Source organism: Grampus griseus, assembly GCF_964374135.1.
Source record: "Grampus griseus genome assembly, chromosome: 2".
NCBI classification, from domain to species: Eukaryota; Metazoa; Chordata; class Mammalia; order Artiodactyla; family Delphinidae; genus Grampus; species Grampus griseus.
The window spans coordinates 50,619,813-50,634,076 of record NC_139018.1 but is presented as its reverse complement, the minus strand read 5'-3'; the positions used below and the strand labels follow the sequence as shown (position 1 = coordinate 50,634,076).

Genomic DNA, 14,264 nt, shown 5'->3' with positions numbered 1-14,264 from the left:
TGTAGTGAGAACTTGTTTGATATGAAACTACATATAAGTTTTTAAGCACTTTTGTGTTTTTCAGGTATATTATTCTAAATATATATGGAATTTTATATTCACCATACATAAAGTAGGAGTTGCTTTGGACAGACTTAAGCTTTTACAAGTTTTATAATATTAATTCCATAATCTTTGTTGTGATTTCTAAGATTTTTAATTTTTAGGGCTGGAATGAAGTTTTGGGGTTGGGTGGGAGTAGCAGAAAATTGCTACGTTTACTAAGTTCTGTATTATATGAGGGTGGTTCTTTTTGTTTTAGTCACTTAATATGTTTGTTTTTTAATTAAAAAACTGATAGCAATATATCAGCCACAATATACCAGCTAAAGGATGATTAGGATTTGAACTAGAGCAGAGGATATATAAAAGGAACCAACTTAAAAGAATCTTGGAAAATGGAAGCAGAACTGTTTGATTCTCATTCCCACTGTCTTTCAAATCAGCCTCTCTCCTAGATCACTGCAACAGTGTCAGAACTAGCCTCTGGGAACAAAGGAGGGGAAAGAGTGTAAGTATCTGGAGAAAAATCCTCTCTGTGAACCTAGATCGGGGATTTCCAGCCCAGGCTTTATACTGCCTTCTAAAAGTTAATTCACTTTTGCTCTTTAAAACTAAGAATTCTGTAATTAAGTATCTTAGGATTTTCTGAACTCATAAATTGGTGAGACATTGCCTGAAAATATTATAAAACTATATTAAAACATGGTTCTTTAAAAAGTGAAGTTTTGTGGCATAAAATTTAGTGCATATCTGATTTTTACATGTTCCTGTAGAAAGACAATTATTTCTTCATCAATAAATGTAGATATAAAAGTCTGTGTTGGGGGGCTTCCCTGGTGGCGCAGTGGTTGAGTCCGCCTGCTGATGCAGGGGACATGGGTTCATGCCCTGGTCCGGAAGATCCCACATGCCGCGGAGCGGCTGGGCCCGTGAGCCATGGCCGCTGAGCCTTCGCGTCCGGAGCCTGTGCTCTGCAACGGGAGAGGCCGCAACAGTGAGAGGCCCGCTTACCGCAAAAAAAAAAAAAAAAAAAAAAGTCTGTGTTGGGAATAAGTGCCCACCATGTTATTCGTACACCCTAGCCCTTTGCATTCTTGCTCATCTACAAGCCATCCCCATTGTAAGCATCTTAGCCTAAAATTCATTTACAAAAAGCAGGGTCTTTATTTTTGGCTGCATTGGGTCTTTGTTACTGCACACGGCTTTCTTTAGTTGCGGTGAGCGGGAGCTACTCTTCCTTGCAGTGCACGGGCTTCTCACTGGATGGTTTCTCTTTTTGCAGAGCTCGGGCTCTAGGCGTGTGGGCTTCAGTAGTTGTGGCGCATGGGCTTAGTTAGTTGCTCTGCGGTATGTGGGATCTTCCCGGACCAGGGCTTGAACCTGTGTCCCCTGCATCAGCAGGTGGATTCTTAACCACTGCGCCACCAGGGAAGCCCACCTTCTTTTTATATAAATACAAGATGCCAATTTTTGTGGAACTAAATTTAAATAATGAATTAGATAAGAGGATGAACCTTAGTTCACTTACAAATAATTTACCATTATTTCTTTAATTTACAGCCAAATTAGGCCTGTGATTTTACTTATATTTTAAAAAATACAAAAGATTTGAGTAAGAATATCACTGTATTTATTCTCATACAGGCAATTTTTCTATAACTTAAACATTTTGCTCTCAAAAATAGAAGAACAAAAGATTCCCAAAGCTTAGAATTGGATCACTTGGCCCTTTCTCTTCTTATCTCCTCCGAGTTCAAAATGCTTGCATCTCTTAATGGCCAGCATCCTCTTGGACCTGCAGTTGGGCTCAACACATTCAAGCCTCAGTACGATCTTCTTTGTGGTTTTAGCCTTCTTCCGGAAGATTGGCTTTGTTTGCCCACCATAGCCACTCTGCTTCCGATCATAGCGCCTCTTTCCCTGGGCATACAGGGAATCTTTGCCCTTCTTATACTGGGTCACTTTGTGAGGCTGATGCTTTCCACACTTCTTACAGAAAGTCCTTCGGGTTTTAGGTACATTGACCATCTTTGCAGTAGAGGTGTCTTCACGATGAAAACTGTTGTAAAATATTTAAAATACGGCAGCAAACGTTAAACATTTTGAAAATTCAAGTGTTTTATAAATATTTATAGGAAGATAACATTACACAAGTCAGTAACGTATAACTGCACCAAGTATTCTTTTTCCGTATGAGTAAATGCACATGTACGTGCACAGCTTTTGGAAATCCTTAAATTATTGGAGCATTTATAGAATGAAACTCACTGAAAAACAGCAAGAGCAGCAAACAGCAAGAGCAGCAACACAGGGACGCCCAGTACAGTTTCCCCCACAAAGTGGGTTCCTCTGGGGCTTAATTTACCGTGGCTGCCCAACAACTAAAGCGTAGTGGTGTGATACCTGATTTTCTTTGGCAGAGAAAGAAGGCCGAGGCTAGAGTTTATTTTCACATCTCCGCGCACCCTCTCCCTCCATGTTCCAGCTCCCGGGCATGCCCGACTCGGGGCGCGGTGTAGAGCCACCTCCACGGCCCGCCCCGTCCCTTCTCCGAGAACCGCATCAGCCTGGTTTCACTTTTCCCTCCGAAGCATCGTCATCCTTTCCTCAGCAGCCCTGAAGGCTGACGTGTCCCTAATAAGTGCTTCCCGGCCCAGCAGCCGCCATGCGAGAGCCCCTTTCCGGAAGGGAGAAGCCCGTTTTTGAAATCCACCAACCAAGGCGGCGGGCCTCGCCCTCCCTCTCCTACCAGGGCCCACACGGCCCAGCCCTGGATCCTGAGCACTGGGGACTCCAGCCGGAATCGCCACCGCCCCGCACCCCGCTTACCTGGAAAACCCGCGTCCACGCTCCGGCCTCGTTCTGCTCACGCCTCACAGGAAAGGAAGGAACGCCCCGGATGTAGGAACTGAGCCTGAGCGACCGCGCTGCGGCCCAATAGGCAGCGGGCGGCGAAGGCCGTGCGTCTCCAGACTCGACCGGGAAGCGCCAACCGACGGCCCGAGGGGCGGGGCGGAGGGGTGTGGGCCCGGGGACCGCGGCGTACGGCGGGCCGGTCGCTGGTTGTCAGGACAGTCACCGCCGGAGTGGGGCGAGGGTACGTCCCTTGGTCTGAGACGTCTGGGGCCGCGTAAAGATGAGAGCACAGAGGACGCAGGGCCGCTGGAAGCGCAGGTAACGGAGCCGGAGTGCGGTGGGGCCGCGACAGGCTTCTTCCGGGACCCGTGCTGGATGGAGAGGACCGAGGCGACGCCGTGCCGCGGCTCCTAGCGGCGGGGCCGGTGCCCGAGCTGCAGCTGCCAGGCGACGATGTGTGGAGCCCGGGCGGCGCGGGGGAGCTGAGAGCCTTCGGGCCCCAGGACCCCCGGGGCCCGGGATGAGTTAGCGAGGACAGCCGCGGGGGCCAGTTCCGACTGCTGCAGGCCACGGCCGCCGCCCGCCCGCCCCTTCCGCGCCGGAGCCTCTAGCTCCTTTCCGCGCCCGTCTGCCTGCCTGCGCTCCTGGCGCCGGAGACCATGAGGTTCCGTATCTACAAGCGGAAGGTGCTGATCTTGACGCTCGTGGTGGCCGCTTGCGGCTTCGTCCTCTGGAGCAGCAATGGGCGACAAAGGAAGAACGAGGCCCTCGCCCCGCCGCTGTTGGACGCCGAGCCCGCGCGGGGTGCAGGCGCCCGGGCCGGGGACCATCCCGCCGTGTCCGTGGGCATCCGCCGGGGCTCCAACGAGTCGGCGGCTCCGCTAGTCGCGGCGGCCCCGCACCCCGAGGTGGACAACCTGACGCTGCGGTACCGGTCCTTAGTGTACCAGCTGAACTTTGACCAGACGGTGAGGAATGTAGGTAAGGCCGGCTCCTGGGCCCCCCGAGAGCTGGTGCTGGTGGTCCAGGTGCACAACCGGCCTGAATACCTCAAACTGCTGCTGGACTCACTTCGAAAAGCCCAGGGAATCGACAACGTCTTCGTTATCTTTAGCCATGACTTTTGGTCGACCGAGATCAATCAGCTGATTGCTGGAGTGGATTTCTGTCCGGTTCTGCAGGTGTTCTTTCCTTTTAGTATTCAGTTGTACCCCAACGAGTTTCCGGGCACTGACCCCAGAGATTGCCCTAGAGACGTGGAGAAGAATGCAGCTTTGCAGATGGGATGCATTAATGCTGAATATCCCGACTCCTTCGGCCATTATAGAGAGGCCAAATTCTCCCAAACCAAACACCACTGGTGGTGGAAGCTGCATTTTGTATGGGAGAGGATCAAAGTCCTTCGAGACTATGCTGGCCTCATACTTTTCCTAGAAGAGGATCACTACTTAGCCCCTGACTTTTACCATGTCTTCAAAAAGATGTGGCAATTAAAGCAGCAAGAGTGTCCTGAGTGTGATGTTCTCTCCCTGGGGACCTATACTGCCATTCGCAGTTTCTATGGCGTTGCTGACAAGGTAGATGTGAAAACGTGGAAATCCACAGAGCACAATATGGGTCTGGCCTTGACCCGGGATGCCTATCAGAAGCTGATTGAGTGCACAGATACTTTCTGTACTTACGATGATTATAACTGGGACTGGACCCTTCAGTATTTGACTGTATCTTGCCTTCCAAAATTCTGGAAAGTGCTGGTTCCTCAAGTTCCTAGGATTTTTCATGCTGGAGACTGTGGTATGCACCACCAAAAAACCTGTAGACCATCCACCCAGAGTGCCCAAATTGAGTCACTCTTAAATAATAACAAACAGTACCTGTTTCCAGAAACTCTAACTATCAGTGAGAAGTTTATGGCAGCCCTTTCCCCACCTAGGAAAAATGGAGGGTGGGGAGATATTAGGGACCATGAACTCTGTAAAAGTTATAGAAGACTGCAGTAAAAAAATCACAATTACAAAAGCAAAAGTAGTGACAGTCTTCTATTTTTGATATTTGTCCAAACAGAATATACAATTGAATAAAAGGGTTTAGGAACTGGTTTCTGCTTTAGTACAACAACAACAGAATTCTCGTAAAAGGTGTCCCAATATAGTAATCTTTTCCTTTTATGTCTGATTAAGATGTAAAACAAGTTTTCATTTTGAGAATTGGGTTTTAAAGCTCAATGTGTATCTGCTAAAGGTAATCATTATTGTTAATTGATAAGAAAGAAGAGGAGAAATTTTATTTAAATTGCATCTATTAATCTTTTTATCCGGAACTTTGTACACTTTTCCACGTTCAAGACTTCTTTTAAGTACAACAGAATTTATTTAAAATTGTCATATTAGTAAAAAGTATTACAATCAAATTGTTAAGAGTATTAATGGAACAAGCCCAGCTTCACTCTTGACACAGTTACTAGGAAGGGATTGCTTCACTGGTTTTATAACTGGAAAGTTATGTTAAACACCCTGTCAGAACAGAGTCATTTTCAGTATTAAAGATTCCTGTATTATTGTGTTAAGATTTGCCGTGCTTTGGAACCTTCATAGAACACACTTTCTTTTGGAATGTATTTGATTGATAAGAAAGTTTAAACACTGTTTTCACCTCAATGTAGAAATACAGTGGTTTTTTTTTTTTCTTTTAGTGCTGCCAAAATAAAATACTCATTTTTGCATAAAAAGATTCCTGATCATTTTGCAGAATAAATTTTTACACCAAAATCCAGTAAAGACATTCTACAAGGTTTAAAGTTAGCATTACATATTATCTGTACATTGTATAACTGAGTTTGAAATAAAGAAAACCCAGCTCTTGACAGTGCATCCCTTTGGAAGAAACTGGCTTTCAAATTAGCCAGGCATAGATAATGAGCAATAAAAAGCTGCTGTGTAAGTGAAGTACAGCCAGAAATGATACAAAGTTCAGTCCTGCCAAAGTGAAACATGTTCTAGTGCCAGCTTTATTTTAACAGAAATCGTACTTTTTAAAAGGACAGACAGTAAATAATAGGAAGCAGGCTTAAAATTTACTCCATATTTAACATGAAAGTTTTCCTTAACAGTATATAATTGTATTCAATCATAAATATAGACTACTTTCTGTGTAGGTACTGCAATAGTCATTTTAATCTAAGAAAACTGTGTACCTAATGGACAGTCTCAAAACTATCATTCCATCAAATTAAGATTCCTATTATGGTTGAAAAATGTATATGGTCATCTACAATGGAGCAAATAGTTCTCTTGCTTTATGAGCTACCTTTATACTGCCCTCAGCCCTCTGGTTCCAGGTTTTACTGGGGTTATAAATGTAAATCAGAATGAACTGCTAGGCTTCGTACCAGTTTTTGGTGCTCTGACCTGACCTCCCTAGTTCAAAGGACTAAAGAAATTAGTTTCCGGGACTAAGGTAAGGCCAGAGGTTTGAATTAGTAGCTGTTTTTGGAACAGAAATAGATCAGCTCAAGGCCTTGGGGTCAGCGATTAGATCAACAAATATTTTCCTTTCTATATTGTCTTTCATGTTGTCCTAAAATTTTTTGTGAGGAAAAAAAAATCTGTTGGGATTTTCTCCTGGCCTCAAATAAAAATACTATTCCACAAAATTCGTAACTTAGCCACTGTTGATAAATTATCTGCTGCCCTCTTTTAGGTGTTATAAAAGAAATTGATTAGAAAACACTAGCTCTTGTTGTTTTCATGTAATAATATAATGAAGACAATTTTCCTATTGGAGCAAATTCTTAGACAATTTGTCCTGTTCTAAAATTTGTAAATTAATTCTATAAAACCAAGGGATGTTTGAATAATTTCCAAAAAATTATTTTAAAATTTTGAATTTTCAAGATCATTAACAAATAACCTGTTATTTATATATATATGTATACACACATATATATATACATGGTGACATATATGAGAAGAGTAAAATACACAGTTGAAGCAAAAATACTAAATTTCAGTGTATTTGTATTGTTTGGATCATTTAATATTGGTTAGTAAAGTTCTTTCAGAATCTCTATGACAAGCATAAGTACATCCTATTTAGTGAGACTTACAAATGCATAGTTTTGAGATTCTCCTCCCACCAACACATGCACTCTAGTGTGCTTCTAGTTAATTGCATTCTTTAGAAATACTCTTTGTGACAGACACAACTTTTAATGAGTATTTATTTTGAAATTTTATTAAAGTAATGGCAAACAAAAGCCAAAAACAACACAAGTAAATATAAATAGGTTGTATTAAAACTAAATGTTTAACTATTAGAAAAAATATACATCAGAGGAATCACAAAACTTATTTCCATAATTAAGGAAGCTTTGTATAAACTACATGCAAAAAAATAAATAGCTTCAGTTTCCCCATGAGAATAAAAATTGCAAATTTTATACTTTCTTGAATACCTTTGGTTTTAAGATAGTACACAGAGTCTATTTTTAGTCCATAAGTTTTTACTCAGCCTTTAAATTCTAAGATGATACAGAATTAATCCAAGTCATAAAGCAAAGAATTCTGAAAACTGAATGAGCAATGAGTCACATGATCTTTAATAATCTGCACACGACCATCTTGCATATTGGTTTCCTTTATGTTGTCAAAACCAGGTGTATTGTGAACTTCAGTTTTGTTCAGTAATGAAGATAGGTGATCTCCATCTAATTCTTTCTCTTCAGTTATTACTGGTTCTTTTAAATTATCTTTTTCATCATTTGAGTGAACAGCACTTTTGTCTTTTATAAATTCAGGTTCCATTTTTGACTCAGGTTGCTGAGACTTTGCAAACGGCTTTTGAGAAACATCAAGGGCCCCTTGTTGCAAGCATGCAACTGAACCACAACTGTCTGTTTCTAGTACTTTGACTGCTACAGATGAATTGGAATCAGCTGAGGTAGTAGCATGCTGTAGACGTTCTTTTTCAGTTAGATGACTTCCTTCATTGACTCTTTCTTCCTTCTCATGAAGCTGCTCAGAGTTACTACATTCTTGCAACTATGTCAGGAGAAACAGCAAATTAATAATTCCTTGAAACAAATAGAAAAGTAAATTGTACCCGCTGGAAACTTTTTTAAGTTGTGAAGGAATAACCCAGTAGACTTACAGATAGGCCCTCTGGCTTCCCCCTCAAAGTCATTCTCCAAATGCTGCCAGTCATATTTTAATCATACAAACCTGTCATTGATTCTCTGATTAAATACTTTCATTGACCCTTCATCTCTTTCAGGATAAAATAATCCTGGCCTACAAACCTTTTAACATGGCCTATAAAACCCATTAGCAGTCATTCTTATAAGGGCATTCTTGAATTTCTTGAATTTTCTTGTATTTCTGTGATTCTTTAGAGCCTCTTTCCCCTGAATTCACATTACAAGTCAATTGTCCTAGTTACTCATTTGTGTCCAATACTGAAGACTATAAAAATAACCAAACTTAAGTTCAACTAGAAAGAACAAACTGGATGACATAGTTCCCATGGTTTGAGAGTCAAAAAAAAGCTGTTTGTCCCTGGACTAATACTCATAATTCCCAAATGTTAGTTTCTCTCCATTCCTCACTGAACAGTTATTTTGGGATTAAAGGAGATAACATAAGTGAAAATGAACTGCAGATGTTTAATAGTAAAATACATATAAAAAAGTCTTTATTCCTCTTAACTTCACTCTTCCCAGCCATCATGTCCACTTAGTTTAAAGTTATCATATAAAGAAATCAAGAATTAAGTTATCTGTTAGGCTTCAACCTTGTCCCAAATCACGACTCTATAGAGCCCACCAAAATCCTTACCTTTGCATGTATTTCAATCTTATTATCAGTAACCTGAAGAACTTCAATTAATGGTGGGGTTAGGGGCATTGTCTGTTTGAATGGAGGGCTCAGGACCTCTTCAAGAAACTCATTAACGTTTTCTTCACTGACAAATAACCTTTCCTAAAATAAAAAGAGAAAAAAAAATTCTACCTTATTGGTCATACTTGACAGAGTTGTATCTAAAACCAGCTCATAAAAGTTCTCACACAGTTCAGAATTGCACTTTTAAAATGTTTATTTTAATGTTATTCCTATGCTGTTTTGGCAAAAGAAAACTGAGTATTGTACAGAGCAATAAGAACAGCAAGAGTACACACATATATAGGAAAAGACCCTAGAAGACAAGTCTTAGTTCCTTTTCTAGGTCTCTATTAAATCTGAGGTATGTTTTCCCTCCAAGTAATCTTACTTACAAATTATCTTCCTTTTTTTCCCCCTCTATTTTGTAAGAATAACATCACCTCTAGAGTTATAAATGCAGTCCAAGCTAGAAAATGCAATTTAATTTTAGAACACTTCCTAATGAGTCAGCAAAAGATACACAGACAGGATCTATTTAATTTTGTGTGACCAGTTTGCCTTTTAGTTTTTGGCTAGGTAAGAAAATACATTCTTTAGTATTCTCTCAAATGCTTGTCCATATAGTTTTTTTTCCCACATTGTGAGTTATTTTCACATTTATTAAAACAATTACAGGAAAACGACTGCCCTTTCCTAAATTTCCCCTTCTGATGACATAAAGAGATAGTCGATTTCATATTTTATATTCTCACAAAGTATTTTACCTAGCCCTGGCTATTTACTTTACCATTTTTGGAGGTTTTCAAATTAACCACTTCTCACAGAAGATACACCTCATAAAATAAAAATTTAACTTATTAGCAAATTTCTAGAAAAATACAGGAAGAAGTAAAACTTCCTGGCAGGTTAAAGCCCAAGGCCCCAAACTTAATTTTTAATATATAATCTGTGCAACTAGTGTTGTGAATTTGGGAATTTAACCCTTGAATATCTTAAAAGAGCTAAAAAAAATTTACATGTAACATTGATACAAACCTCAATCAAAAATACCAATTAATTGTTCACTTATGAGTTTAAAAAGTTCTATAGAACGTCAAACTTTTTTTTTCCAGTATTTGCCAATAGTACTGGAATATTGAATCTCAAGATCCTTGGTAATCTGAAAGGTATAGTAGCAACTACAAAATGATATCCTAGGTAAACCTGATAATGCACAGCCCCAGTTTTTACCCAAAAGAGATGTAGCTGATGTGATGTTGGTACCAACAAAGGCTTATATCACACTTCGTTAAATGCCAGCCATTGTGTCAAGTACTAGCAGGGAACAGATTAAAACAGATGCAAAAAGAGGTAACTTCAATGTAATATAACGCCCACCAGAAAACAACCCCACCAATATCAGCGACTGAAATTAAGCAGTACCATATGGCCGAGAGGGCAAGGGATTTAGATTCACACCTGCGAGTTGGTTTTCCTACAAAAGAACTGTGTGGCACAGGCTGAGTTACTTTTGCTCTCCGGAAGTAAACTATTTACTTTCTAAGTTTGGAAAAAGCTATTTACCAACTTAAAATATGGCCATAATAGAATGCCTCTTAAACCTATTTGTGTCACAACCCCTTTGAGAATATGACTAAAGTTACAGCCCTTCTCAAGGGCAACTGTGAAGATTTGAAACCCATCCACCAGAGAGGATGCGTTAAGTTTTTTTCGTTTTTTTCAATATGCGTTTAAGTGTACTTAACATCTTTCATCAAGTGCATCAATTTCAAGTCATCAGGAGAGAAGTTATAATGGAAAATCCTTTGTTTAGGATAAACTGAGAGTGTGCCTGTGATAGCAAGTGGAACAGAATATTTCAAATATTAGGACTCTAGAAAGAACTGTTACCTCCAAAGAATCGTTGTTTAAACCATAATACCACTCTCTCCACTGTCCATGGCACTCTGGAGATTTGGCCAGTCCTATCACTGCATTGTTTGAAGAAATGCTAACCACTGGTTCTTTGGTATTCAACTTATTCTCTGGAGTAAATTGCAAAACGAAGGAATAATAAACTAAGTCTTGGGTGGAGAAGGACAATTTGTACCAGAGGGGGGTCACTTCCCCTTGAAGACTTTGAGGCTGGATCCAAGGCACTTGAATGAGCAGAGTCAGGGATTCTTCATCCTGATTACACTGCAAAGGCGGGCACAGAGGTTCCCCGCGGTCGGTGCCGGGACCACTCATGGCTCGATCAGCTGGCTCCCTGCGGGTGCCTTCCCGGGCCTCCAGCGCTTCCACGCCGAGAGTTCGGCGCGCACTCACTTTTCCTGCAGAAGACCCCCTGTCAAGGTCCCCGGATGAAGTACTAGGAGCGCCTCCGCCACCGTCCCCAGGTGAGTTCCCAGCTCCGGGAGGCGGCTCCTCCCGGATGCCTGTTGTTGATCTCTCTTGCCCGCTGAAATCCCGCTCTTCGGGTGCTGAGACGTGCTCCTCCCCGGCGGCGTCCGGGGTGGTGATCCCGGCGTCTGCAGTCCAGCCTCGGTTGGGATCCGAGCCTTCGTCCGCCCCACCAACCCCCGCCGGGCCCGCCTGCCCCTGGTGAGCGGAAGCGCAGGGCGCGCAGTCAGTTCCGGGCCGGTCGGCGGCCTCTTCCGGGGTCGCGGCGGGCTCCGGGTGCGTGGCGGTCAGCGCCACAGGTAGCGTGACCACCAGCTGCCGCCGGGCCTTGTTGAATTGCGCCTTGCCGCAGCTGTCATCCACCGGGTACGGGAGCGAGAGCCGCAGCCGGTAGTCGGGTTTCCTCGAGTCGAGGCACAGCAGCTTTCCCGTCACCTCCAGCGCCGCCTGCTCGGCCGAGCGCAGCAGCGGCAGCTCGATGGTGACCACGAGCTCCTGGGGCACAGTACTGGGGGCCGAGTCCCGAGAGCAGCGGTAATCCTGGAGGTCCACGTGGTGGCGCTGCACCACGCTGTAGCTAGGCTCAGTGGGGGCGGGCTGCAGGACGGCCTCCGGATGGGAGGGCGCCTGGGGCCTGGGGATCGCAGCGCTCCCGGCGGCCTCCGGGTACCGATAGGGGTAGGGGAAATCGGGGAGAGGGCTCTCCGGCTCCCCCTCGGGCCGGACCGGGGAGCCCCCGGGCAGGGGCGTGCGTAGCACGGCGGCCTCCGGGGTCCCCTTGTACTTGACCTTCAGGGTCTTGGCATTCCTGCGGTCCAACTTCACGCCGAACTGCTTCTCCACGGCCTCCAGGGCCGTGGCGTCCAGCATCTGGCGGAAGCGCTCATGGCGTCGGGCCAGCGCAAGAGCGTCTGGGTGGAAGACGACGTCGTAGACGGTGTAGCGCCTTCCGCGGCCCCCAGCGTACTCGCGGCCCGGCGCCAGGCTGTAGGGCAGAGACCACTGGCTGCCGGATGCCGCGGCCCTGGAGCCGGGCCGGCTGCTGGGCGCGCACACCAGCGCGTTGCTGCACACGTTCACGAAGCAGCGCCGGGTCCCATCCAGGCTGGTGCGCAACACGTGGCCCGGTTCCGGGTGCACGAACCGCACCTCCACCCCGCGCTCACGCTCCAGGGCCGTGATTTCCTCCTCGTAGCGCCGCCGGTTCTCGGGGTCCGTAAGCTCCTCGGCGTACTCGGAGAACATTCGCCGGAACTCCGGGTCCTGGAAGGCGGAGGTGAGCTGCTGGACCTCCTCTCCGCTCAGATCCAAGTCTTCCAGCGGCGAAGAGGTTGCCGCCTTGGCCATGCTGCCCCTCGGCTCCTTGCCCAGGGGCCAAGGGAGATGAATCTGAGACCGAGTGGGAGGAACGCGTCGTAGAGTTGCTGGTCTGCGGTGAGTGAGGCGGCGGAGGTCTGTAACCGCCAGAGAATTGAGCCTCGGGCAGCGTGTGCTCGTTGCCATAGTGACACCACCAACTGCCGGGAGGAGGGGCAGGAATAGGGGTGACGGAAATATCAGAAATAGCCTTAGTTTCTTCAAACCAACATTATGCATTTTTTAGATTCCTGTGCCATGGTGCAGTTACCTCTGCAAAATAACCATCTGAATAATTGTCATAATTAACAGTATCATGTACGTTATCCATTGTTCACAACACTTCAAGGTAGACCTAATCCCCATTTCACAGATGAGAAGATAGGACCTGAGAACTTACCTGACGAAAGTTACAAAGCTAATACATTCACAAGCTGTGATTCTAACAACTTTATATGCTTTATTCACTTCGCTAAACCAGCATTTCAGTCTCCTAGATATTTCACCAATTTGCCCTGTTTACAACTCTCATTTGGTGCAAGAGATATTATGGGCAGGCTATTCATAGCCAATGATCAGTAAACATATGACTTCGTTAATAATAAAAATGCAAATATAAGATACTGCGTATCACCTATCAAAATGGAAAAGGCTTTTTTTAAAAACAATTACTGTATTTCCTTGGAGTGGTAGAATTATATTAATAAAACCTTTCTAGAGAGTAGTTTGGTAGCTGTATAAAAAGCCTTTAGAACATGCATACTTTTTTTGATCCAGCAATTCCAACTTTGAGAGCATGCTCAAGAAACATTGATTCTAAAAGTTTGGGAAGAAGCTAAGAATTCAACAGTGGGACTGGTTGAGCAGATTTTGGTACAGCCATGCAATGGGATTCTATGCAGCCATTCAAATAGATATTATAGAAGAATATTTATTGATTGGGGTAGTTATTAATTGGTAGTTGTTAAATCCAGTGATCATTTTTCTGTTCTCATTTTGTTGAAACTCTCAGCAACATTTAACACAATGTTGGCATTACCTCAATGTTGAGACACCATCCAAGTTTCTCTCCTACCTCATCACCTGCACTGGCACTTCCTGTGGCTTCCCCACACTGAGACCAAGTGTTGGCTTTTCTCATAGCAGAGAAATCTCAACCTACTCCCGTCTTGTGTGATCTACGTGGCCCCTGAGGCATAATGTCACATGACGGTGCCTCATACTCAGATTTCTGCGGTGCGGTCAGCTGTGCTTCAGCTGATTAAACACCAGGTCGGGGAGCACACCACCTCTCTGTTCCCCAAAGTATTAGCCCTGGATAGCCCTGCAGTGCTGTTTCTCTGCTAGCCCATTTTTCAGACCTCTGCTTCCTTTTCATTTCCAGACAATGTCCACCTCCACCTGATTCTAGTTCCTGTCTTATTCTAATAATTATTGCCTGATTCTGGCAGCTTATCGGCTCGTACATAGTTAACTGCTCTGCTTCATCTTACGTCAGGATATAGTAATATCCTGAAACAAAGATTTTCACTATCATTAGAATAGATTCTGTGACTTGAAATTTAAACAATTTGCAATTCTTGAATATACTATTAAGACTTATGGTGAACATTAGCGTGTAACTCGTACAGAAATAATGAAACTTAAATTTTTAAACACAAATGTATACTTGGATTATATATTTTTACACATTTTCATATTTTTCCTAAAAGATTATGCAGAAAATATTTTTCCTATAAAACTCTATAAAGT

At 43.8% G+C, this 14,264-nt stretch overlaps 3 protein-coding genes across 5 annotated transcripts; 1 reads left to right on the top strand and 2 right to left on the bottom strand.

Moving 5' to 3' along the window:
• Nucleotides 1-1,649: 1,649 nt before the first annotated feature.
• RPL36AL (ribosomal protein L36a like) lies at nucleotides 1,650-2,997 on the bottom strand. Its single transcript, XM_082649143.1, has 2 exons — nucleotides 2,872-2,997; nucleotides 1,650-2,101 (listed from the first exon to the last, which is right to left on the bottom strand). The coding sequence occupies exon 2, from the start codon at nucleotides 2,068-2,070 to the stop codon at nucleotides 1,750-1,752; it is 321 nt and encodes a 106-aa protein (XP_082505269.1). The 5' UTR covers nucleotides 2,071-2,101; nucleotides 2,872-2,997; the 3' UTR covers nucleotides 1,650-1,749.
• Nucleotides 2,998-3,075: 78 nt separating this feature from the next.
• Nucleotides 3,076-5,603, top strand: MGAT2 (alpha-1,6-mannosyl-glycoprotein 2-beta-N-acetylglucosaminyltransferase). The gene has a single exon (XM_082647173.1). It carries the CDS (start codon nucleotides 3,558-3,560, stop codon nucleotides 4,896-4,898), a length of 1,341 nt encoding a protein of 446 aa, XP_082503299.1. The 5' UTR covers nucleotides 3,076-3,557; the 3' UTR covers nucleotides 4,899-5,603.
• A 1,383-nt stretch (nucleotides 5,604-6,986) lies between these two features.
• Nucleotides 6,987-12,518, bottom strand: DNAAF2 (dynein axonemal assembly factor 2; the record flags this gene model as incomplete). 3 transcript variants are annotated; one of them, XM_082648812.1, is made up of 3 exons in its annotated part: nucleotides 6,987-7,937; nucleotides 8,730-8,873; nucleotides 10,665-12,518. In XM_082648812.1, the coding sequence occupies 3 exons, from the start codon at nucleotides 12,501-12,503 to the stop codon at nucleotides 7,434-7,436; spliced, it is 2,487 nt and encodes an 828-aa protein (XP_082504938.1). In that variant the 3' UTR covers nucleotides 6,987-7,433. The 3 variants fall into 3 exon arrangements, with proteins under 3 accessions (XP_082504938.1, XP_082504940.1, XP_082504939.1); XM_082648814.1 differs by having other exon boundaries at nucleotides 10,864-10,928; XM_082648813.1 differs by lacking the exon at nucleotides 8,730-8,873 and having other exon boundaries at nucleotides 10,665-12,503.
• Nucleotides 12,519-14,264: the final 1,746 nt, after the last annotated feature.

Excerpts from the sequence above, each read along its gene's own strand:
- RPL36AL (XM_082649143.1), bottom strand. The coding sequence starts at position 2,070 with ATGGTCAATGTACCTAAAACCCGAAGGACTTTCTGTAAGAAGTGTGGA.
- MGAT2 (XM_082647173.1), top strand. The coding sequence starts at position 3,558 with ATGAGGTTCCGTATCTACAAGCGGAAGGTGCTGATCTTGACGCTCGTG.